The sequence below is a fragment of the Xiphophorus maculatus genome, chromosome 6 (assembly GCF_002775205.1).
Source record: "Xiphophorus maculatus strain JP 163 A chromosome 6, X_maculatus-5.0-male, whole genome shotgun sequence".
NCBI classification, from domain to species: Eukaryota; Metazoa; Chordata; class Actinopteri; order Cyprinodontiformes; family Poeciliidae; genus Xiphophorus; species Xiphophorus maculatus.
Genome location: NC_036448.1, coordinates 27505861 through 27529402, shown reverse-complemented (window position 1 = coordinate 27529402; position 23542 = coordinate 27505861). Strand labels below are relative to the sequence as shown.

The following is a 23542-nucleotide window of genomic DNA, read 5'->3' as shown; positions in this document are numbered from 1 at the left end:
CTATTCAGCCGTACCTGCAGTAGAGTTTTAATTCTGGGAATGAGATGGCTTCATCCAAGTAGAGCTCATCCTCCACTGGTTTTCATTTTCTGAGGAGGCAAGTGGCCACTTTAAATGGTTTAATTCACAGCAGCATTAAAATTTGATGATCCACCCAGATTTTTCTCTCCAAGTGCTCTCTGTTTGAAATAAGCACAACAGTAACGGAGCCAAAAATGTTCTGCAGGTCACTTTGGGTGTTGATTGACAACAGATTCAAACTCTAAGCTAACATAACTGAACTGAAGAAACTGATTGTATGTTTCATCCACAGCTGTATAGGCTTATAAAGGCAACAGTAGGGAAGATTTTGCCAATTTCCTTTTTTCTTATTTCTGCATTAAATATTCATTGTTCTATTTTTCCTCCATTTATCTCACTTTTTGTTCAGTTTGTTTGTTTTGTTTTTAAAGATGTATTTATTATTTCTTGCTATTAAAATAATTTTTATTTCCTGTCTTATCAACAGGCAGTGACTCTGACAACACCCAGGAGGGCTTAAGAGAGAACCTGAAGAAGACCCTGGAGTTCTGCCTGTCCCGGTGAGTCCAACTTCTCATTCATAAGCTACTTTTGGTTCTTGACAGGTTCTGTAAACTTGGTTTCTGTGCATCCTTAAGTCTTGCATATCTAAAACTAAGTTCTTAAAGTGTCTTAAATTGATTTAAAAAATGTAAGTTGACCTAAATAAGTAAATCACAAGTCTTAAATATTGTTGTGGCAGGACTATTTACTCTTGTATATCCTATGTAGTTTATTTTTCTTGAGGCTACCAGTAACTAGCTGCTAATGTGCCCTTACTATCTTGCAAGGTAGCTTTTTGCATCTATCATGGGTAAGTGTAAATTCAAACAGGTTCCTATTTAATTGTAAGCCTTCTAGTAAAATCCTAGTTAAAACTCAGTTCAGTCAAGTTCAATTTATTGGGCCAATTTGTAAAGTTTTCTATCAGAATAAGACGAGCAGTTATTCCTCCTGATCATGCATGTGGCGACAGTGGAAAGGAATCATCCCATTTTAGAATGAGGAAACTTCCAGCACAAGTTGGATTTAGAGTAGAGATGTCTGCACATCCTTAAAATGTCTTAAATTAACATATCTAAAATTACAGCCTTAAAATGTCTCACATTCATTAAAAATCAATCGGTTGGCCTTGAATATGTTAATCGGAGGTCTTAAATTTTGTTGTAGCAGGACTATTTAATCTCATATGATACTATGTAGTTTTCTTTCTTGTTGACCTTTACTGTTATGCAAAACTTTAAGAATAAGTTCACTGCATTCTGTAACTCAAAGTGGTTTTGTCTACCTGTAAGTAGCTGCTAATATATCCCTATTAGTTATTTAGCTGGCTATTTATCTAGCAAGATATTAGCTTTTTATTGTCCATTACGTGAAAATTTATCGGCAGTTTGCTTACTTCTGTTGCCAACCCATACGATTTGAGATTTTCGTTTGTGCATTTCTGTCTTGATGAAAGTCTTAAATACCATTCCTAACAGTCTTAAAAAGTTTTAAGTTTGAGTTGGTGAAACCCTGGAGTAAGTGATCACTTGCCATGACTTCTTATTGTTAGAAGAAAACACACAGGCGTGTTAGCAACGTTAGCTCTATTAGTTACTTCATCTTGGGGAGAAACTCAGTTGAACCGATGAGCTTTGAGTCTAAATCCGGCCATGAAACAAACTGGTGAAGTCAGAAATGGGGTTTATGGGCTCTGTGGAAAGTATCTGCTTTAAGTGAAGCTGTATGCTGCGTTGACCCACTTAAAATCTGTGACAGGTGATGATAAAACCCAACAGGAAGATGAGAGATGGTGAGCTCATGTTGTTTCTCTAATGTTAAGTCGTAGTGATTCTTCTGTTTATTGGTTAAATGCATCCAGTTAGACCATAACTAGTGTTAGAGCTAGTAAGTGTTTAGTTGGCCTCTTCAGCCCCTGGTGAAACCCATTCTTTCTCTTTGGCCAATCTAACAGTTGATGCTCAGATAGCATCAGTTAATTGGTACCAGAGCTTGTGATTGAATCAGAAAGAAGCGTTGCTAAGCTGACTTTAGCACCAGTATACCACTGGAATCATTCTGGTAGAAAAGAAGACATTTTGGTCTCTATCAGCAGCTCAGTTGTGTGAAGTTACTTTTTAATCAGGTGTTATGCATAAATTTTTTTATTTTTTTTTTTACCCCTCCAGGGGGTCTTTTGTGGGCTCTAGTGTCCCTTATATGACAGTAGGCTGACAGGAAACGGGGAAGGAGAGGGGGGAAGATATGCGGCAAATGTCGTTGGGTCCGGGAGTCGAACCCGCGACGGCCGCGTCGAGGACTCGAGGCCTCCAAATACGGGTCGCGCTAACCACTACGCCACCATGCCACCACGGCACGCCCCAGTGTTATGCATAATTAATAGGGCAGGAACTTCAATGTTTTAATTTTGATTAATTAATTACCAAAATTTTCAAACTTTACTGGAGTTATTATTCATTTATTTATAATAACTCATTTATAATAACTCATTTATTTATTTTCGGCCGAAACTTTTCTACATATATTTGAGTTGGTGAAACCCTGGAACACAAACGACACCTGCCAACATCAGTGAACAGCAAAGCCATCTCTTTTGGTCTACTTGAGGTTATTGTTAATATTGTTTTCATAAAAGGAATTGGCCGATCAGCGAAGCTATTCAAGCCTAAAACAGCATCTTAATTCTAAACATGTTGCAGCTAACGTCAGCATCCACAGCCCACATTTCTAAAAAAGGTGCATGAAAAACTGGAAAGCTGAATGGATAGAATAGCGCGGATGGTTGAATAACAGATTAAAACAATAAATATCTTTGTTGTTGAGCTCAAATGTCTATTTATGCAATGATTTAGCAACAAAAACGTTTTTTTAATTGAAAAGGTTGATTATTTTTTTGAGATTTGATTAAAATACGATTAATTTATCACACACCCTGCTAATAACTCAATTAAAATTTTAATTAATTTGGTTAATGTTCCTAATTAAAGCCATCTATTTTTCCTCACTATCCACATTAACTGATCGCTGAATGTCGTCCACCTGTTTTCCTGTTGGAGCTTTAACAGTGAGCCAGTAGCTGTGGATGATTCATGAACCTCGAGAACAGCAGCTTTTGTGGTCCACAGCGGGGTCCCTTCGGTTTCCTTCCTTCTTGTGAAACTCTGTGGATTCGTGTTGCCACCGTCACAACACGACTGCATTCCGACACAGCAGTGTTTTTCCCGTGGCGGTTAAACCTCAGGGGCCCTCTGTGGTCTGCAAGATGTAAAGGTTATCAGCTGCTTGTGGCCTCCAAGGAGTACATCTGCTGGCAGCTCACAATATGTGCCGCCTGGCCGGCTGCATGCGTCAACACAAACAGAAACCCAGAAAACAGAAACGGATCTACGTCACTGTCTGCGTTAGACCTTTTACTTCTACCTCTATTCAGAAACTCCACACTTAAGCTTAATCAAGATGATTTAAGTCAGTGTCACTACAGACTTTTCTGCAAATGTGATGGAAGATTTAGGATGAAACCATCTGTACCAATACCATAGCTATGCCTGAATAACAGCTAAATATTCTGTCTCGACAGACTTAATCTTTTATCCTTTTATTTTTGCTTGGTCTGTCTTGATAACAAATTTCCTGGATGGTAAATTGCCCCAATAATTATTGTGATAAGTGATAATGTTCAAGTAATATATTGATAATGGCATAATGATGCAAGTTTACCAGTAAACGTTTATTTTGTAAGAAAAACTTAACAATGGAACTGCAAGATATTTTAAATATCCAAAATTAAAACACAACCAAAGCTATAAATATAATGCAATATGAAGTCTTTGTAAACAAAATTGCCCTTCAAAAAATATGAATTAGAATGGATATGATTGAGCCCATTTTAATTTATAATTTGATTGTTTATTGCAACATTCTTAATCATTGCATTAATTAGTATTTACTCAAATTTATTTTAAATCTGAAGATCTCAGATAAATAACCAGGTGAAGCTTCTATTAAACATTTTCCATTAATAGTTTTACTCCAAAAAGACAGGAAAATTATTGTGCATGTTTTAAATTATTGCCAACAGAATTAATAAAAGTTTACTAGAGAATCAAAGAGTTACTGTAGATGGTGATGGCTGTTGGCAGGAAAGGTCTTCTGTAGCAGTCTGTATTACAGTGAATTTGAAGAAGCCTCTGACTGAAGTTACTCCGTTTTCCCAAGACAGTATCATGAAGAGGTACTGTCTTCATGATACAGTACCTCTTATCATGGTCAGGGTTGTCCATAATTTTCTGTATTTTATGAATAAAACAAAAATGTTAAAATAAAATTAAAAGGATAAAAATAAAAGAATAAAAAATAATAAAACAAAAGAAATATTCTTTGCATCATCAGATTCCACATTCTCTAATCTAAGAAGGCTGAAAAAACTTCTTATCTCCAACACAGGTTTTGTCTACACAGCAGCCGAATGCAACCCCAAAACATTTGCATACCTGTCACTGGGCTATGTTCGCATCAAATTACATTTAAGTTCCTTCTGCATGTTCAGCTTTATTCATTCTTTATTCAGAGCTTTACTCTGCCATGCCATAAGCTATACCACGATAAGTGCTGCTTTCACCGAACGTTATGAGTTAATTATTTATTTAGGCCTGAGTCTGGCCCCAAGTGAGGCTGGACTCTGTTTAGGCATCTGGTTGTCATTGTTCCTCTGTGGGCGTCAGGCATGGTCTGAATGAAAGGCCCGTTTCAGAGCCTTTAAACGCCTCTGCAGTGCTGCTGCTCACAAGTCAAAACCTTACAAATTTAGATTGCTTTCCTCTTTTCTCATTGTTCTGTACACTTTTATTTATTTGTATACTTTGTTTTTATAGCGTTTATGGATGGACAGTTGCATGTTTGGACAGCTATTCCCTCTGGTTCTGGATGCTGTGCAGCTGGAAGGATTTTTGTTTTTACTTTCTTACTTTCAGACAGTTGTTGTGGTGCATAACCATGGCAACAAGGGGCTGCGTTTACAACCGGGAGCAGCTGATTAGCATTTCAAATCATAGTAACTACTCCAACATCTCTTTCTAAACGGCTTTTCTGATCGTACAGCCAGACAAAGAGGAGTAGCAAAAGAAAATGAGGTGGATTAGCAGAGGAAGCCAGCAACTGATGGTGTCATAGAGGACATTTTCTCTGAAATATCCTCTTAGCTGCCTGGAACTTGAGCTGTTAGCATGTCATGACAGTCATGTTATAAAGCAACAGTCTTCAGTCAGAAGCTTTGTTAGATTCGATGGAAAAATGTCTGCTGCTGGACGTCTTTACCATCCACAACGAGTTGGTCTAGTTACTTAGAAATTACTGATTACTTCTCTAAGAAAATAATCTAATACTCATTTTCAGAAGTAATAAGTTACCTTAAAAATTACTTGATGATTCACTATCTGAATCAGTCTTTTTAAGCCTCCATCCTGTCACAGTTAATCTTAGTCTTTTTAAAACTCTTCTTAATTTCACTCGTTTAACTTTATGGAAGTTGCATCAAGCAAAGATAAAATTAACTGCAATGAATTTGAAGAATTTTGTTGAACATTTAAGACTATCTAGTTCACATTTCTCCACATTTTAAGAAAATAAACTCTTTTGTTAACCTCATATTCTGCATTTTTAAGATTCTTTTTCAAAACCCTTGACAGAAACCAGATGTGCGCTGCTTGGTTATGAAATACTAGTGGGTAATGATTTATGCAGAAACGGAGAGCTCCTGCATCACTTTCTGATTTCAGTCCTAACCCGTTTCTTCTCTCTCCTTCAGGGAGAACCTGGCCAGTGACATGTACCTCATCTCCCAGATGGACAGCGACCAGTACGTGCCAATCGTGACGGTGGCCAACCTTGACCACGTCAAGAAGCTCAGCACTGACGTGGAGCTGATAGTGGACATTTTACGATGTGAGTAGAAAACTCTTGTCACGTTGCTCACCTCCATGTTTAACCACCGGCTTTAAAACAAACAGCGTGACATCAGTCAGCTGCAGCAACCGCTCAGGAAGTGGTTCACACTGATTTAGCTGGACTGATTATTAAGGTGCATTTGATTTAAACGCAGACTTCATTTACAGCCTAATTTGAAGCTACTTGCTTTGTTTTGTTGCTCAATCATGTCCTTCCAACAGCTTGGATTTAAATTTTTATTTAAATTAGAGAGCTGGCGCTGCTAAAGTGTTAAAATTAAATAAGATTTATTTTTTAAAGAAGAAATATATTGTTTTTAAAAAGGTTTATCATGCTGTCCGCCTGTCCATGTACATTCATGTCTGTGAGCCAAAATCTGCAAAATTAAAGTAATCAGATTAAAAACAAAAATGTTTTCAAATTAAATTTTCTTTTCAATAACTTAGGCATACAATATTTTAATTAAACAAGCTAGTCAGATATTTTTAAAGTAAATAAATTATTTTAAGTAAAAAAAACAAAAGAAAATCTTTCTCAGACTTTAACCCTAAAAAAAAAAAAAAGTTTTTTAAAATGTCTTTTAAAATCAAAATCTGGTGTTAGAAAACAAGGCCTTTCAGCAAGATATTGATCCAAACCCTGTAGAATCAGTTCCTCGAGGATTTCACGATCGCTTTTAATTACTTTTTTGTAGTCAAACTATCTGATCTTGTGGCATTACTTCAGAAATATTTGCAAGAAATTTTGTGATATTTGGCCATATCAATCACGACCTATAACTTAACATCAAGTAAGACTGAGACAGTGGAGTTGTAGAAGAAATACTGCCACCTGCAGGTGGGAGTTATAGCATCACTTACAGCCACTGTTTGACCATTTCGGCTGAAACTTTGCTAGAAACTTGCACAAAAACTGGATGATAAGAGCATCAAACTGAGGAAGGTGGAGAACCAGAACATGCAAGTTACTCAGAAAAGATTTGAGATTCAAACCAGAGACTTTAGTCCAGGACCATTTAGTCCAAAGCACCAGAGGATTTAAAAAAATGTCTACCAATTGATTTTTTAAAAACTTCTCTATGTCGTCCTGCAGCGTTGCCATTGGTCCAGGTGGACGAGAAGGGGGAGAAGGTGCGACCCAATCAGAACCGCTGCATCGTGATCCTCCGAGAGGTTCCAGAGAGCACGCCTATAGAGGTCAGTGTCGGCCGGATTAAACACAGCCTGATGGGATATTTTCATTATTCACATTGATCTCTTTCCGTCTGTTTACAATATTTTCATGATCTTGATTGTTTTTACTCTGGATCACTGCGTTTTTCTGTTTTGGTTCTCCTCGGCGTGAATAACGTTCCCTCGTTGTTTCTCCAGGAAGTGGAAGCCCTTTTCAAAGGGAACAACTTACCCAAGTTTATCAACTGTGAATTTGCCTACAACGACAACTGGTTCATCACCTTCGAGTCAGAAGCAGATGCACAGCAGGTAACCAGCGTTTCCTCTCCAACCTGAGTCAGATCAATAAAGTCCCAAGAGAAACTGGGAATACAACTATCCATCTGTCTCTCTCTCTATCGCTCTTCCTCCTCTTTCTCTCGCTCTCTCTAAAAAATCTGAAACTGATTTACTTTTTTTATCCGATCATTTTTTTCTCCACAGGCATATCAGTATCTTCGTGAAGAAGTGAAGACCTTCCAAGGGAAGCCAATTAAGGTATCTATCCGGCCATTTACAGCCTCCGAGGTGTCGTCACCTCTCTGTTTTTCACTCATTACTTCATGTTTTTAATTATGGAACCAGAACACAATTAAAAACATTGTGTTTTTCTGTTGTCAGAGCCTTGCTGTTGTTTTCTTTTTATTTAAAAGGATGCCTAGATGTCAGTCCTGTTATATAATTAATTAGTTCTGTTTATTTAGAAATAAACTAATCTCCACTGAGCAGTGAGCTGACTGGCTTCAATAAATCCTTTGATTTATAAAAGCTAACATCTGTTTTAGATCTTCATCAACTTTTCATGCAGCATGTTTGCAGCAGAGTAAACATCCATATTTAATAACCTGGGATGCTGTTAGGAGAAATCACCGCAGATATGAGTGCTTGTACTTCTATTTTCAGTTGATCTAAACACAGATTTATTTTATTTATTTTCTGCACACGCCTTCACCAGTTTATGAAATATTATGTCGATTTAAATTTGTCCACATACAGTGGTGGTGAAAAAGTTTGTCTTCTCCTTCATTTCCTATTTTTTGCATGTTTTTCACATTTCAGCGTTTTAGGGCATCAGAACAATTAAAATTTATCAGTCAAGTTATATCAGTTGACGGATATTTAAATTGTTTTAATCTTCTGAAACACTGAACATTGCAAAAATATAGATATACAGTTGTGTTCGAAATAATAGCAGTGCCTCAACAGCAGCAAGAAAATCACTGGTTTTATTAACATGTCAAACTCTATACCCCAGATAAGTTTCTGGGGGGTAAAATAAAGGTATAGAAAACCAACAAACCCAACAGGACAGCCATGCATACTGTGGATTCTGTGAAATTGAATGATTAACTGAAAAGGGTGTGTTCAAAAAAACAGCAGTGGTGAGTCCAATTAGAGAGGGCATCAATTAGGGAGGGTATTCTGGGAAAAAAGGGTGTTAACAGGTGATCCGTATTTAAGGATCAAGACAACTGGCATGCTGGCTGTGCATTTCTCCTGAAAAAACAATGAAAATGGGTCGTTCCAGACACTGTTCTGAAGATGAGCGTTTCCTAATAAAAAAATTGATTAAAGAAGGGAAAACATACAAAGAGGTGCAGAAAATCATTGGCTGTTCAGCTAAAATGATCTCAAATGCCCTGAAATGGGAGCAAAAAACTGAAAAACGAGGAAGAAAAAGAAAGACAACCCCTCGAATGGACAGAAGAATAGCCAAACTGGCGAAGACTCAGCCAATGATGGGATCCAAGAGGATCAAGCAAGACCTTCAGTTGACAGTGAGTACTGTGACAATCAGAAGACGTCTTACTGAGGTTAACCTTCCAGCAAGAAGCCCCCGCAAAGTCCCACTGCTGAGAAAAAGACATGTGCAGAAGCGTTTACAATTTGCCAAAGAGCACATTGACTGGCCTGAAAAGAAATGGCATAATATCTTGTGGACAGATGAAAGCAAGATTGTTCTTTTTGGGTCTAAGGGTCACAGGCAGTATGTCAGACGCCCTGCAAACACAGAATTCAAGCCACAGTACTCACTGAAGACCATTAAGCATGGTGGTGCAAGCATCATGATATGGGGATGTTTTTCATACTATGGTGTTGGTCCGATTCACCGCATACAAGGGATCATGGATCAGTTCCAGTACATCAGGATCCTGGAAGAGGTCATGCTGCCATATGCTGAGGAGGAAATGCCTTTGAGGTGGACCTTTCAACAGGATAATGACCCCAAACACACCAGCAAGCGAGCAAAAGCATGGTTCCAGATGAACAAGATTCAACTGATGGAGTGGCCAGCACAATCCCCGGACCTTAATCCCATCGAAAACTTGTGGGCTGACATAAAAAGTGCAGTGCATGAGGCAAAACCAAGAAACGCTGAGGAATTGTGGAATACAGTGCAATTATCCTGGGCTGCAATACCTGTGGAACGATGCCAGAAGTTGGTTGACTCCATGCACCACAGATGTGTAGCAGTCATCGGAAACCGTGGTTTTGCAACAAAATATTAGTTTAGGATACTCAGCTAGGTTCACTTATCAAGAATTTCTTTGTTTGTACAGTACATTTTTGAGTTTCCAAGGAAAGATGGCAACACTGCTATTCTTTTGAACATGCCATTTCTTACTTTATTTGAAATATTATTATTATCATTTAAGTTTTGATGACTTTGCGCAATTGTTTTGCTTTGGAATAGAATGTACTGTGTCCCCAATGTATCTGTGTTCATTAAAGTACAATTTCTTTGAAGAATTTTGACATTTACTCATTTTTCTGAAGGCACTGCTATTATTTCGAACACAACTGTAAGAGCTTGTTGTAAGTCAACAATTATTTAATTTTGATGAAAGATTGCTAGTTCCATTGTCAGATTATTTCACTTATAATATGGGAAAATGTCTTGTTACAAGTGAAATAATCTACCAATAGAACTAGTACTTTTTCATCAATATTATGAGCAGAAAAATTCACACTATGAATTTTTTGCTTACATTGTTCAGTAAAAAAATATTAAATAGAAACTTCTCTGAAGCTGAATTTTATTAAAGTTATAGCTCTCGACAAAAATGAACCCTGATTCATTCCAATCACCCTTAAATTCAATAAATACAGATATAAATTACCTTTCAGATCAATTCGAGGTCAAATTCAGCTCAAAATCAACTTTCCTTGTGATTACCGATATTTCTTGTTTTCTAAATCTAAGACTTTTCTCCCCGTCAGGCGAGGATAAAGGCGAAGGCAATCGCTATCAACACTTTCATGCCAAAGAACGGTTACCGGCCAGTGGAGGTGAATCCCTACGCTCAGCAGCAGCAACAGCAGCAGCAGCGCTACACGTCCTACTACATCCCGCCTGTTTACAGCCCGCAGCAGCAGTTCCCTCTCTACAGCCTCATCACGCCGCAGGCCTGGTCCACCACGCACAGCTTCATCGACCCAGCGCTGGTACGCTTCGCAACACACACTGGATTACACACCATGGGCTTAAAGCGACTAACTGAAGTAAAATCTGTACCAGGATGATGATTTATTGGACCAATCTGAGGGGAAAACGATCATTCCAGACAGAATAATTCAGCTTTTATGGTTTGATTTGTTTCGAATAGTGTGAATTTTTCTGCTTAAAAGTTCAGAAATGACTCCATCCAGTTCTGGATTAATAAAATTAATCACAATGTATTGATTATTGAAATAATTGTCAACTAATTTAGTAACTGATTGATCGTTAACTTGAGTGTACAGACTCAAAAAAAGCTAATTGTCAAAGGAGTTATTAAGCCAAAACGACTCAAAACAAAAACACATTTAAACAAAATAAAACATTTGACTGTAAAGATTTTCTACCCAGAACTCCTTAAGTGGCGGTTTTGGCTTCACTTGGCTCAAATTTGGTAAAATTTCTCCTATCAAGCATCTTTTCAACCAATTAATCAGTTAATCCAAAAAATAATCCCTAGATTAGCCATGCACTGTATTAATGTTGAGTCAAGCTGAAAGAATGGTTCTTTTATCTTAAATGGAAAATCTTTGTCTTAATTTCTGTTCTGATTATGTTGTCCTTTCAACAAATGGCCTTCTTTGAGTCTGTATTCTCCAGTTAATGATGAATCAATCACTAAATTAGTTGGCTGTTATTTCAACAATAAATTCATCGCGACTAATTGTTTCATCTTAGGTGGTTAAATGAAAAAAACTGCAGAATTTGGCCATTTTCAACCAATTAATCACCAGAATAATCAGTTAATCATCAGAACAATCAATTAATCAATTACTAAAAGTAGTTGTTAGCTGCAGCTTTAACACAGTTCACTTCCTGTTCATGAAGCTGATGAATGAATGAATCTTCCAGGTCACCCCCTTTCACAACAACCAGTTCATCAATGGATTCACCACGTCACACAGCTTCAAACCAGCAACGTCGCCGCTCACCGTCAGACACTTCTCCCCCAGGAACAGGTTGGTCGGTCTCTCTGACGCCCAAAACCAAAACGTTTCCAGCACCAGAACCGTGCAATCATCACCTTCAACTTGATGTTTTCCGCTCAGGAATCACAGCAAACCCCACCTGAGGCCGAGCATCCCCACGGCGGACCGCAGCTCCGGCCTCCTGGACAGCCCCAGCCTCTTCCCCGGCTTCGCCAGCGAGAGGCTGAACGGGGTCCGCAGCAGCCCGCCGGCCCGGCTCCCCTCAGGCCAGCCCAGAACCAGGCTGCCCTCCACCGCCGCCTTCCCCCGCCGCGATGCCGCCGGCACCGGCCGCGTCACTGAGCCGCTAATCCCAGATTATTCCCTCGGCCGGGGAAGGTGAGTCTGTTGCTCTGCAGGCGGTGTGATGCGTGCTTGTTTATTTAAAAAATTAAATCTTCAAAAACTAAAAATGCAATTAACCAATGAAATTTAACTAATCGCTAATATTTTATTCATTGGTAATGTTTGCTTAATTTCTAAAAATGTGATTTATTACCAAATGGTAATAAGTCACATTTTTTGATTGTTAAATTTAGTTAACATGTAAAATTAGATAAATTGACAAAAATTGAATAACTGATCATATTTGATTAATCAGTCAAATTAGATTAATCGCCCGCCCGGTCAGGTACGAAGTGAAGTTTTGTAAATTCAGATGTTCCCGTTCTTAAAGGAAAACTCTTTCTTCTTCCAGGAAAAAGAGGGATGAAAAGTTTACAGTAAGTGTTCCTCCTTCCTGTCTTCCATCAGTAAGGTCTTGATGTCTCTGTCTCCGGTTCTGAGTTTCTGTCCGTCTCCGTGCAGAGAGCGACGCCCCAGTCCCCGCCGCCCAAGCCCCCGTCTCCCAGCTTTGAGCTCGGCCTGTCCAGCTTCCCGCCGCTGCCAGGCGCCGCTGGGCAGCTGAAGGCGGACGAGGCGTTTGACAGCCGGCTGGCGAGCAGCGTGGTGCTGGGACCCATGAAGGAACGGGTGAGAACCGGACCTGCTAACCTGTCGGGTTTTATCCTGATCAGCGGAGGACCAGCGGTGGGTCCGAATGCTGCGAGGAACGCCACCGTATTTAAAGAATGGAGGCGTTCCTCAGGGTTCACTACTTAAAACCCTGGAAAAGTTTGGAATTTGATTTAAGGTTTTCCTTCCTTCCTTCCTTGTTTCCTTGTTTCCTTTTTTACTTCCTTCATTCGTTCCCTATTTGCTTATTTTTTCTTATTGCCTTTCTTCCTCCCATCCATCCTTCTTTTTTTATCCTTCCTTGTATCCTCTCTTCCTTCCTTCCTGTTTCTGCTGTTTCTAGAATATTTAAATCTCGATCTAGAAATATGGTCCATAGATTGAACTGTAAACTTTAGTTTCGAATGTGGGAAAATCAAATCTGGAGGTTTTTTTAATGAAAGAAATGTCGGAACCCTGATTCCCTACTCCAGTTTTTGACCTGAAACACCGTAAACACGATGAACCGCGGAGCCTGAAGGTTTCTTACAGACTCTGATATTTTCCAGGAACTGTTCCTTTAACCAGATCTTTTTCTTCTTGTTCCAGACTGTGAATCCGGACCCCAGCGGCGGCACTGTTCCTCCAGCCGGGCCCAAAGAGCCTCTCCGGTCGTCCGCCTCCCCTCTGCCTCCCAGCTTCCAGCCCTCCCCCTCGACCCCGACCGCCCCCCCGACCTCCACGTCGACCCCCGGCACGCCGCTGAGCCCCGCCCCCTCGGCCTCGCTGTAAGAACCGCAGCGACGAAAACAACGGAGACGATTCTGAAGTCCAGACTTTGTAAACTCTCAACTTCCTGTTTCTGTTTTCCAGGGAGGTGAAGGGGGCGGAGGCGAAGCCGAAAGAGGCGCCGCTATCGGTGGAGCGCGTTCCCGGCACGCTGTCCACCGCCAGCAAATCAGTGCAAGTCAACGGCGCCGCCACGGTCAGTATTTCAATACGTTTTAAGTTTCACTTATCAAACTTGATATATTTATCAAGTTTATTCCTTTGACTTATTTATGTTCAAAACTACAACAGAATTTGGACGAAGTTTATAGGTGTCTACAAAATATTTTAATAAGATATTAAAATGATTTCTGTGCATTTTTCCTAGACAAAAATATAAGAACTTCATTTGCCAATCCGTACAGTTCCAGTTGCATTCTATCGCAAACCATTTATAATTTGTTTGGTCTTAAGTTAAAAGGAAATTTTGTTATTTTAAGGGCCAAAATTATAATAATTTATATAAAAAATTTAAATCAGGCAAAAGAAGATCAATTTCTTTCAATAAAAAGCTGATGAAACTTTAACATGAACTGCAGGTGTTTTTCTGTTTGGTGAATTTTTGGTTAAAACATGTTTGTTCAGTGGGCAGAAAATCCAGAAATATTACTCAAGAAAGAAAAAAACACTTTACTTAAGTAAATATAACTAGTTACTCTCCAACGTTCTGCCCACAACGTTTTTTTGGTCTTAAATTTAATTCCATGTATCATTAAAAATCTTTTAAAAGTCTTAAATCTGATTTGCTGAAACCTTTTTTCCGGCCGTCAGGAGCTGAGGAAGCCGTCCTACGCAGAGATCTGCCAGCGAGCGAAGGATGCCCCCACGCCGCTGCATTCAGCCCCCCTAAAGGAAGCCAAGCCAAGCTGCGCTTCCCCCGCAGGCGAGGAGAGGAAGTGCAGCGATGCCTCCTCTGCGCCGTCAGGGGAGCACAAACCCAGAGAGACTTACCACCCGCCCTCCAAAGCTGGGCCCGCCTCCACAGCTCGGCCCCTGAAGGAGGGTCGGAGGCCGGTGGGGCGCTGGGCCTCGCCGCCCCCCCACCCAGGGAAACCCTCCAGCAGAGACGCCCACCACACCCCGCCCAAATCGCCGCAGTGAGGCGGACCCTCCTCTTCCTCCACTACGCTCCACAGAAGTCTAAAAAACGAGTCAGGGCTACTCCACTTCTCCCCCAGTATCACCAGTCGGCAACAAGCATAGAGGACGCCTTCTTCTCTGGATCAGGGCTTGCAGACATAAAGCACTTTACTGTGCATGTAGAGCTCTGTCTCTTCTTTTTCTTCTGCTTTTCTTCTTTTTCTAGTTTATTTATTTGATTTTTCAAATAATTTTCATTTATTTTCCCTCGCTTCTCTGCAGCAGCCTGCCATTATGGCGGCACGGCCCAAACGGACTTCGTTGTGGGATTTCATCATCGATAAATTTCCCGACTTATTTACACTAACTTTCATTATTTTTCCATGAGCAGTTACAGTTTTCTGCCACTAGGTGTCACCCTTTTTTATGTATTTTGCCCGGCCTGTAACGGCGGCAAATTGTCTCTGATTCAAACTTTTCTGCCGGAAAAAACTGGAAGAAATCTGTCGAAAATCCATTAGTTTTGATCCGAGTTGTTGGGAAACCACCTGGGAAAACTGTAACACTAGCTACCATCCAGGTGTCTGCAATTAATCGGAATATTTGAAAGATGGTGCTAGATTCCTGGAGTCAGTCTCTGCGATTTTTCTCAGTTTACATTTACAGATCTTTAATTAACACAAGAGAAGCAAGAGGGAATTGGGTCTTGATAATTTTCTGGACGGCTTCTTAAGGATGATTTGTTTTTCCCGTTGAGGCGGTTGTTGCTCGTGAAGCGCTGGTTAGCAGATGGTGAATCCAGAAAGTGCGAAAAGCTGGAATGAACCTGGAATATTTTCAGGGAAGCGGAAGAGATTTGTGTTTGCTTGCATGTTGAAGAGGCAGAAGCAGGTCGGGTCGGTTTCTCCTGGTTTAGATTCGCTTAGGATGGAAAGACTCTTCCTTAGATATCAACTTAAGCACACAGAGTTAGATTTTTTTCCTGGCCTCTTCTCTCCGGTTTTCTGCAAAAAGGAACCGGAATTTAAGCACAGAGAGGGAATTTTTGTGATTTTCATTAGATTTGTTTACTGTAGCAGCCACTCTGGCAAAATCTTTAAAATATTTAAATTTTCATGAGAAAATAAATATTTTTGTCTTTGTGGCCCCGTCCAGAAATAAGAACCACGTCTCGATCAAGTCTTCCTCCAACACAAAATCCCACTAAAGGAAAACCGGAGCCCATTTGGAAAAGGGAAAACCTTCTTTTTCATTAGTTTTTATGCTGCTTTTCATTTGGATACCTACTTTATTTCTTCTGTTTTTGTTTTGAAGGACTGAGATGCACTCGGATGGATTGATTTATTTTTTCCCTTATTGGTGGAAAATGATGAAAAAGTTTCCATATCCAGTTATTTATAAAGCAGAGCTGTTTTCTTTTCTTTTTAAGTGAGAAGATTTGGGGAATGAGAATCCATGTCGAAGTCTCTGTACACATAAAACGTAAAAAAAAAAAAAATCCATCCAGTGTTTGAAAAACTTGAATTTTATTTAAACTTGAAAAATAACTTTGCCTTAACTTTTATACAAGATGAGCATCGAGTTTTTATTTCTTCTCAAGAGGAAAAAAAAATCCCCCCCGGATGTTAACGAGCTTAACGAAGCGACGCCGTGGAAAATATTTAGTCTTACTTTAGACAGAAAATCTGGCAGCGTTTACTTTTCTTTTCACTGATTTCTGTAAAAAATTGTACGAAAGACAAATGTTTTTGTTCTTACTTTAGTTCCAGGTTGTTTCTGTTTGTTTGGTTTCTTTTTGGGGGGGGAATCGTTCTAAACCTTGTAAAAATGCAACTAGTCCAAACTGTATTAAAATGTGCACTTTGAAGTATGTGCTTTGCTTGTACAGTTGTAAATACTCAGAAAACTATAAGAGGTACCTTAAAATGATTATAAAAAATATATTGATCCTTGTTAACTATAATGTCGCTGGATGTAGGATATAAAAAAAACACACAAAACAAACAAAAGTGTTGTGCTTTTGGAAAATAATTCTTTTTTAAAAAATAATTAGTTTGCAGAGTTTGATTTCTGCTGAAATGTTTTGTTTTTCGTTGGGTTTTTGTCGTCTGGCATTCCATCTTTGTTGTCACCTTCATCCTTCCTCTTCCTCCTCTCAAGCCGGCTTCTCTTTCACCGCATTCACAAAAAAAATCTCCCAACCAAAAAAAGCACTACATATTTATTTTTTGGACATCAACTGGAGCCACTATTGCAGAATCTGTCTAATCCAATATAATTAGATTTAATTTAGAAGAAAAGAGTATTATGGCATCTGAACACTAAAACAACAAACTGCTTTTCTATGTATTGGTAAGTTTGCCATCATTAAAGAATGAGTTTTAGGTGCAGAAATGATCTAAAATATACAATTTGCTTGGAAATAAGACAAAACATTTTTTTGGAAACTTCATGAAAAAGATGGATAATCATTTTATTGTTTAAAACATTAATAAGATCAGTTTTTGCTGATTGATGAATAAATTAAAGCATTAGCACAGTTGATTCATCTGGATCTGATGGAAGTCTTTTTTTTCATATTTTCCAATCCTGAAATTTTTCCAGAAACCGTCGGGAACGTTACAGGAAAAACAGAAAATTTGAATCTGGTGAAAGAGAAACCCAACTCTTGGCTTTTAAAGAGTGGTGCTTGATCCCCAAATCAAATTATGTTTGTTTAATTTTTTTTTTTTCACCATCTGTTTGTACAGCAGGTGGCTCTACAGAGTCGATTCAGAAGTTCTTGGGTTTTGATTTGCTGAAGGATAAAAACTTTTGTGCGACACAAAAAAATATCCAACTTTTTGTGCGTTTTCTGGAGTTTTTCCCCTTCTTTCTCGTTCTCCTGATAAATGTACAAAAAGATAAAATTTTCAGGCTTCAAGGCTCAACTGGAATCACTGATTAGTTTGTTTTGTTTTTTTTTTCTTCACCGATGCCATCACACAGGCCTGCTGTTCATTTCCTGACTGAGCTGAAAACGTCTCACGATGATTATGTTGACGAGCCGAGGAGTGTCTGGTTGCATGTTTCGGAGAACAAAACCAGAGGAATCCAGACTGATGAGGAAAAAAACCAACCTCTGGACCTGGAAGAAAAAAAAAAGCTTCATATCGATCTTCTCATCTCTGTTCTCACGGTGCCATTCTTCGTTTGGGTTTCTCTCTCGCTCTCTGGTTGCATATCTGACTTTATCAAAGACGCGACAAAGAGAACGCGACATCGGACTGCTTAATCGGCTCACTGTGGTCTAACTCATTAACTCTTCCTGAGCTAACAGCTGTGGACAATCGGGGGCTCGGGACTTTTACCCCAGTGGGTCAAAGGTCGCAGCAAAGAGGGCTTCTTTCTTTTTGTTTTTATTTTCTGGGGTTTGTTTTGTTTTTTTTCTTCCATTGAGACTGGAATCAAGCGTACATGTCGGCTCTAGATAATTTAAGTTACTCTTGTGTCATGATGTAAAACTGTCTAATTTGGAGAAAAAATGTAGCTTACTGAAAAATAAAGATTTAGGCACTGTTGAAGAGCCAATGTCGTCGTCGTCTTTTCTGTAGAACCGGTTTTCTTGATATTACTTTTAAAAACATTTTGAAAAAATCAGATTTGCTCTGGAAATAAGAAGTCGCATAACAAATAGTAAGGTGCAAGGAGAAAAATCACAATTTTCAATTTTTTATGAATAAAAAGCTGAAAAGTGTGGCTTGCACCTCTATTCAACCCCATTGGATGAATTATCTTGGAGTAAATCTCTGAAATTTTCTTCCGTTCTTTAAAAAATTTATTGAGATTGAATGCAGGATTAATTTTCAAGTCTGGACTTTGAGTAGGCCATTCTAACACAAATATGCTTTGAGCTAAATGTCAATCAATCAATATAGTTTCATAGTTTTTGTTTGAAAGATGTGAGGTTTGCCTAATTTTGACAGCAACAACAGCAGGCAGGTGTGGCAGGGAATCCAGCATCTCACCAACTACAGGACCAACCTCGCAGCTGCGGAAGGCGACGCCACGCTGGCAGAGGAGCTGAACCTCTTCTTTGCCTGCTTTGAGGTGAAGCCAACAGAGGCAGCCACACTACACCAAGCAACCCACAACACCACACCCCTCGTTGTAGAGGAGCACGAGGTGAGGCGCACACTGCGGGCCGTCAACCCAAGGAAGGCTGCTGGACCTGATGGCGTCCCTGGACGTGTCCTGAAAGACTGCGCCGATCAGCTGGCTGGAGTCTTCACCAGGATCTTCAACCAGTCCCTAGCCCTGTCTACAGTCCCATCCTGCCTGAAATCTTCCACCATAGTCCCCATACCCAAGAAACCTCACATCTCCTGCCTCAATGACTACCGGCCAGTGGCACTAACCCCTGTGGTGATGAAGTGTTTTGAAAAACTGGTCCGGGGTCACATCACAGCACTTCTCCCTCCTGGCTTTGACCACCACCAGTTCGCCTACAGAGCCAACAGATCCACAGAGGACGCTGTGATCACGGCCCTCCATGCTGCTCTGTCACATCTGGAGCAGCAGGGCAGCTATGTGCGGATGCTCTTTGTAGACTACAGCTCTGCTTTTAATACCATCCTCCCTCACAGACTGGTGGACAAATTGGGGGACCTGGGCCTCCCTCACTCCACCTGCATGTGGATTCTGAGCTTCCTGACCAACCGACAGCAGAGAGTTAGGGTGGGAAAACATACATCCACTGCCCTCAGCCTTAGTACTGGCTCTCCACAGGGCTGTGTGCTGAGCCCCCTGCTCTATTGTCTGTACACATACGACTGCACCTCTGCCCACCACATCAACACCATCATCAAGTTTGCTGATGACACCACAGTGGTGGGGCTCATCTCAGGAGGCGACGAGTCCGCCTACAGGGGTGAGGTGGAGCGGCTGTTGCAGTGGTGCAGGGAGAACAATCTGCTCCTCAACAACTCAAAGACAAAAGAACTCATAATAGATTACAGGAGGAATAAAACGGACATTACACCACTAACCATTGGGGGGAAATGTGTGGAGAGGGTAACTGATTTCCGTTTCCTGGGGGTCCACATTGAGCAGGGCCTCACATGGAACATGAACACCTTGGAGCTGATAAAAAAGGCCCAGCAAAGACTGAACTTCCTGAGGGTTCTCAGGAGGAACAGCATCAAGGAGAAGCTGCTGGTGTCCTTCTACAAGTGCTCCATAGAGAGCATACTGACCTACTGTATCTGCGTCTGGTATAACAGCAGCACTGCGGCTCAAAGGAAAGCTCTCCATAGGGTTGTGAATACAGCCCAAAAAATCATTGGCTGCCCTCTCCCCTCACTGGAGGACCTGCACAGCGACCGCTGTCTAAGAAAAACACAACACATCACAAAGGACACTTCTCACCCCGGACCTTCTCTGTTCACACTGCTGCCTTCAGGCAGAAGATACAGAGCAACCAGAACCAGAACCAACCGTCTCAGAGACAGTTTCTACCCGACAGCAATAACAAAACTAAATGCAATCAAAAACAACCATTAATCATCATAAATGATGTATGTGAGAATGTGGCTGTTCTTATTTATTTATTTATTTATTTATTCCAGTTATTTGTTAATTCTTACATTGTGTGTGAATTGTGAGACAGTTATTTTTTGTTTTTAAGCATATGCACTGACTGGCACCTTTAAAATTTTGTTGTTCTTGTGACAGTGACAATAAAGATTTATCAATCTATTTATCTATCTATTATCTATCTAATTTAAATGAAAGCATCCAGTTTTCAAATGTATTTAGATAGAAAAATAGAAAATTCTGAGCAATATCAATTTGTAACAAAATGAGAAGATCTTATCTTTTAAATCATGTCAAGTAGAATAAAAATACAAAAATATTCACTCTGAACTCAGATTATTGTACATCTCCCCCTGTTCCCAATTCTCTCAAAATTTGGGAATTTTTAGTTCACGTGACAATTTATTAATTTAATGAGAATAATGTAAAAAAAAAAAAGGAAAATAAATTAAAATGCACTGTATTTGAATTAGAAAAACGTCACTTTACAGCACTAAGTCTTTATTTTCTATGGCTTGTCTAAAAAAATGTATCGGTTTGGTGTGAAATACCTGGAGTCGCCACCAGATGGCAGCAACGTCTCAGGACAGATTTACTTTCTTCCGGTTTTAAATGATCAAATCAACCCTATATCAGTTCAAGAATAAACAGCAAAACAGTGCATGGATGACAGGATGTAAATTATAGGTTATGTGATTTGATAAATTATATCTATTATGATAGGAAAAGTCGATGGTAAATATATGCAAACATACTTTCAACTGTACATATTAAGTTTTGGTTATAGCACCAAAAACAGTGTTTACACAACAGTTTTGTCCAATTTATTGTTAGTTTGAAGATTTTCTTTATCAAAGCAGTAGTAAAATTAATGCTAATTAATTGAATAAATGACTTTTAAATTAGCTTATCTTAGCTTAGCATTTTTGCAGAACCAGGTCAAATGGTTACATCTTTCATGGTTCCCACTTTAAATGGTAACATGTTTATTTTCTCTTCAACAACCACACTGTCTGAAGTTTGTTTCTGTTTTTAGCTTTTCTGTTTATTCATAAACACCAGCCCATTTTATTTTTTAGGTATTTTGGGAATACCTAACATACAGATTTCTAGTATATGATTAATAAATAAACGTGGTAGAATTAGTCAATTAGAAGTAAATAGTCAGAAATGTTCATTTGTTCCATGTATCCATGTTCTTTATTCTCTTTAATGATCTACAGACACACAGTTCAGGTGGTGTTTGATGTGATAGGTAGTGTGGCCATTATTTTATGAATAATAATAGTTATAGGTTCTGTATATTTGTTGATGAAAACTTTAAACAGTTTGAAACTGTGAATAAAGAAAAGTTGACATCTGGCGCCCCCTGCTGGCTCATTTTTCGCTACATTTATCGGGTGTATTTTTTTCCACATCATTTTTCTTGGAAACACAAACACACTAAACATATTCTCCCCTTAAACTGGGAAAACAAAGATACAACATCTAATAATTCTGTTCATAGTCCCTAGTCCTCTAAATTATACCTGCAAGTAACACAAAGTTAGGAATAATTTACAAGAAACTAAACAGGAAATGCAATCTAATTTCAATCTCAAATTAAAAGCACAAGAAGCGGATTTATTTTATTTATTTATTTATTATTATTATTATTATTATTATTATTATTATTATTATTATTATTATTATTATTATTATTGTTGTTGTTGTTTCATCATTTTGTCTTTTATATCATCGGATAAGGAAGAACATTACAAAAATAAAGAATTTGTTAGCAATAAAAACATCAATATGTAAAACAAATTTCATTCATTATTATTAATATATTTATTAATATTATTTTAACTTATTTTGCAAAACATTTTTCCATTTGCTAATAGTTGACTAAAAGGTTAATTTAACAATTTTAAAAAAAGTTTTAATGATGTTTGTAATGTTTTATCCACACACAAAAAATAAAGTTAATGATGTAATGATATGAATTAAACTTAGCAATCACACTCTTGTCCTTGTGTAAACTTAATAAATGAAATTCGGGATTTATCAGAAGAGCTACAGGTGTCTGACTGCTACCGCTCTTATTTTGAAAGCAATCTCACCGGAAGTCTCTCCTGCCTTGCGCTAGCTTGGCGCTTGTTTTGCGGAGTCTCCGCTGCCTCTCACGGAGCCACACGCTTAACGCGGACTCGGACCGACTTTGGATTTGTGCTTCTTTTTTTCCCGGGGAGTTATTCGGAGGAAAAAAAATCCTGGAGGGACAAAACAAGGAGTAAAGAGCCGGAAAACAGAGCTTAAAGTCGGCTTGTGTCGGAGGAATGGCGGACCGGGACCCGGTGCCGCTTCCTGCAGAGGTTCGGGCCAAACTGGCCGAGCTGGAGCTGGAGTTATCGGAGGGTGAGTAGGGGGATTTCCCCCCGCTGAGCTCGGTTCTGGTTCTGGTTCTGCTGTTTTGATGGGATGTCAGCTGCGAGGTGTTTTTTCTGTTGCGGGTTGGAAAAGTCAGAAGTTCAAGTCCGGCTTAATGAATTCACACATGGCGCTGATTGATGGAGGGATGCAGAGGATGTGCTGGCGAAGCTGTTTGGCTGCATTTGTTTGCAAAAAATAATATTTATTGTGGCTTGAAATCAGTGATTAATGAATGTTTTTGGAATATGAATTAAACCCCCAACTTTTTAATTCACGCTTTCTGCATGTTTTGGAGAAATAATCAGCTGAATGTGATCTAAAACAGGAGTGGACAAACTTTGTTTAAATCATTTTAAAAAATCACCAAAAATGTTGCAACTTCAAAAACAAAGCAAAACTAAAACAAACAACCTCAACAATAAATGCGTTTTAACTTTTGATATTCCACTTCCGCTTATTGACAAGCTAATTTGCGTATTGGCTAAATATTTAGCTTGGACCTAAATATTCAGTTGTCAATATTTATTGTTAATGTTTCGGCTGGCAATTAAATGCTTGAAACTACATATTTAGTTTGTTAACCTAATATTTATTTTGAAAGTTAAATATTTAGCTTAGACTTAAACATTTTGGCTACAAATGTAAGTATTTAACTCCCTAACCAAGCTAAATAGTTAGCTAGCTAGCTTTGTTACCTTCTTAACTAAAGCTAAATATTTAGCTCAGACTTAAATATTTTAGTTAGGAAGCTAAAAATTTAGCTTGTTTAGCTACCTAGTAAGTTAGTTAGAAAGCTAACTACATACTCGTTTAGCTTGACTAAGTATATTGTTTGTAAATTAAACATTTCGCTTGTGAATTAGATATTTTGCTGGGAACTCTGACATTTATGAATGTTTACAAAACTTTGTAAGAATATGACTTTGAAAAATTAACATTTGCATTTTTTTGTCTCTGGCTAAATAAACCAAAAATATTACTGTTAAGTTTTTACTGTGTAACTTTACAAACGGGACCCCATAGCATTTAGC

The 23542-nt window shown here is 38.9% G+C and overlaps 2 protein-coding genes across 3 annotated transcripts in view; both read left to right on the top strand.

Moving 5' to 3' along the window:
- Positions 1 to 18095, top strand: part of larp4b (La ribonucleoprotein domain family member 4B) — a 37997-nt gene extending 19902 nt beyond the window's left edge. For both annotated transcript variants that reach the window (XM_023335429.1, XM_023335428.1), the window contains 13 exons: positions 509 to 581; positions 5867 to 6003; positions 7099 to 7202; positions 7377 to 7487; positions 7662 to 7715; positions 10440 to 10664; positions 11569 to 11675; positions 11766 to 12023; positions 12382 to 12406; positions 12492 to 12656; positions 13227 to 13405; positions 13491 to 13602; positions 14217 to 18095. In XM_023335429.1, coding sequence (XP_023191197.1) covers positions 509 to 581; positions 5867 to 6003; positions 7099 to 7202; positions 7377 to 7487; positions 7662 to 7715; positions 10440 to 10664; positions 11569 to 11675; positions 11766 to 12023; positions 12382 to 12406; positions 12492 to 12656; positions 13227 to 13405; positions 13491 to 13602; positions 14217 to 14546 — 1880 coding nt within the window. In that variant the 3' untranslated portion in view covers positions 14547 to 18095. The remainder of the gene's footprint in view (positions 1 to 508; positions 582 to 5866; positions 6004 to 7098; positions 7203 to 7376; positions 7488 to 7661; positions 7716 to 10439; positions 10665 to 11568; positions 11676 to 11765; positions 12024 to 12381; positions 12407 to 12491; positions 12657 to 13226; positions 13406 to 13490; positions 13603 to 14216) is intronic.
- Positions 18096 to 22233: 4138 nt separating this feature from the next.
- The window catches only part of dip2c (disco interacting protein 2 homolog C), a 162300-nt gene continuing 160991 nt past the window's right edge, over positions 22234 to 23542 (top strand). Inside the window, exon 1 of the mRNA XM_023334751.1 lies at positions 22234 to 22496. Coding sequence (XP_023190519.1) covers positions 22418 to 22496 — 79 coding nt within the window. The 5' untranslated portion in view covers positions 22234 to 22417. The remainder of the gene's footprint in view (positions 22497 to 23542) is intronic.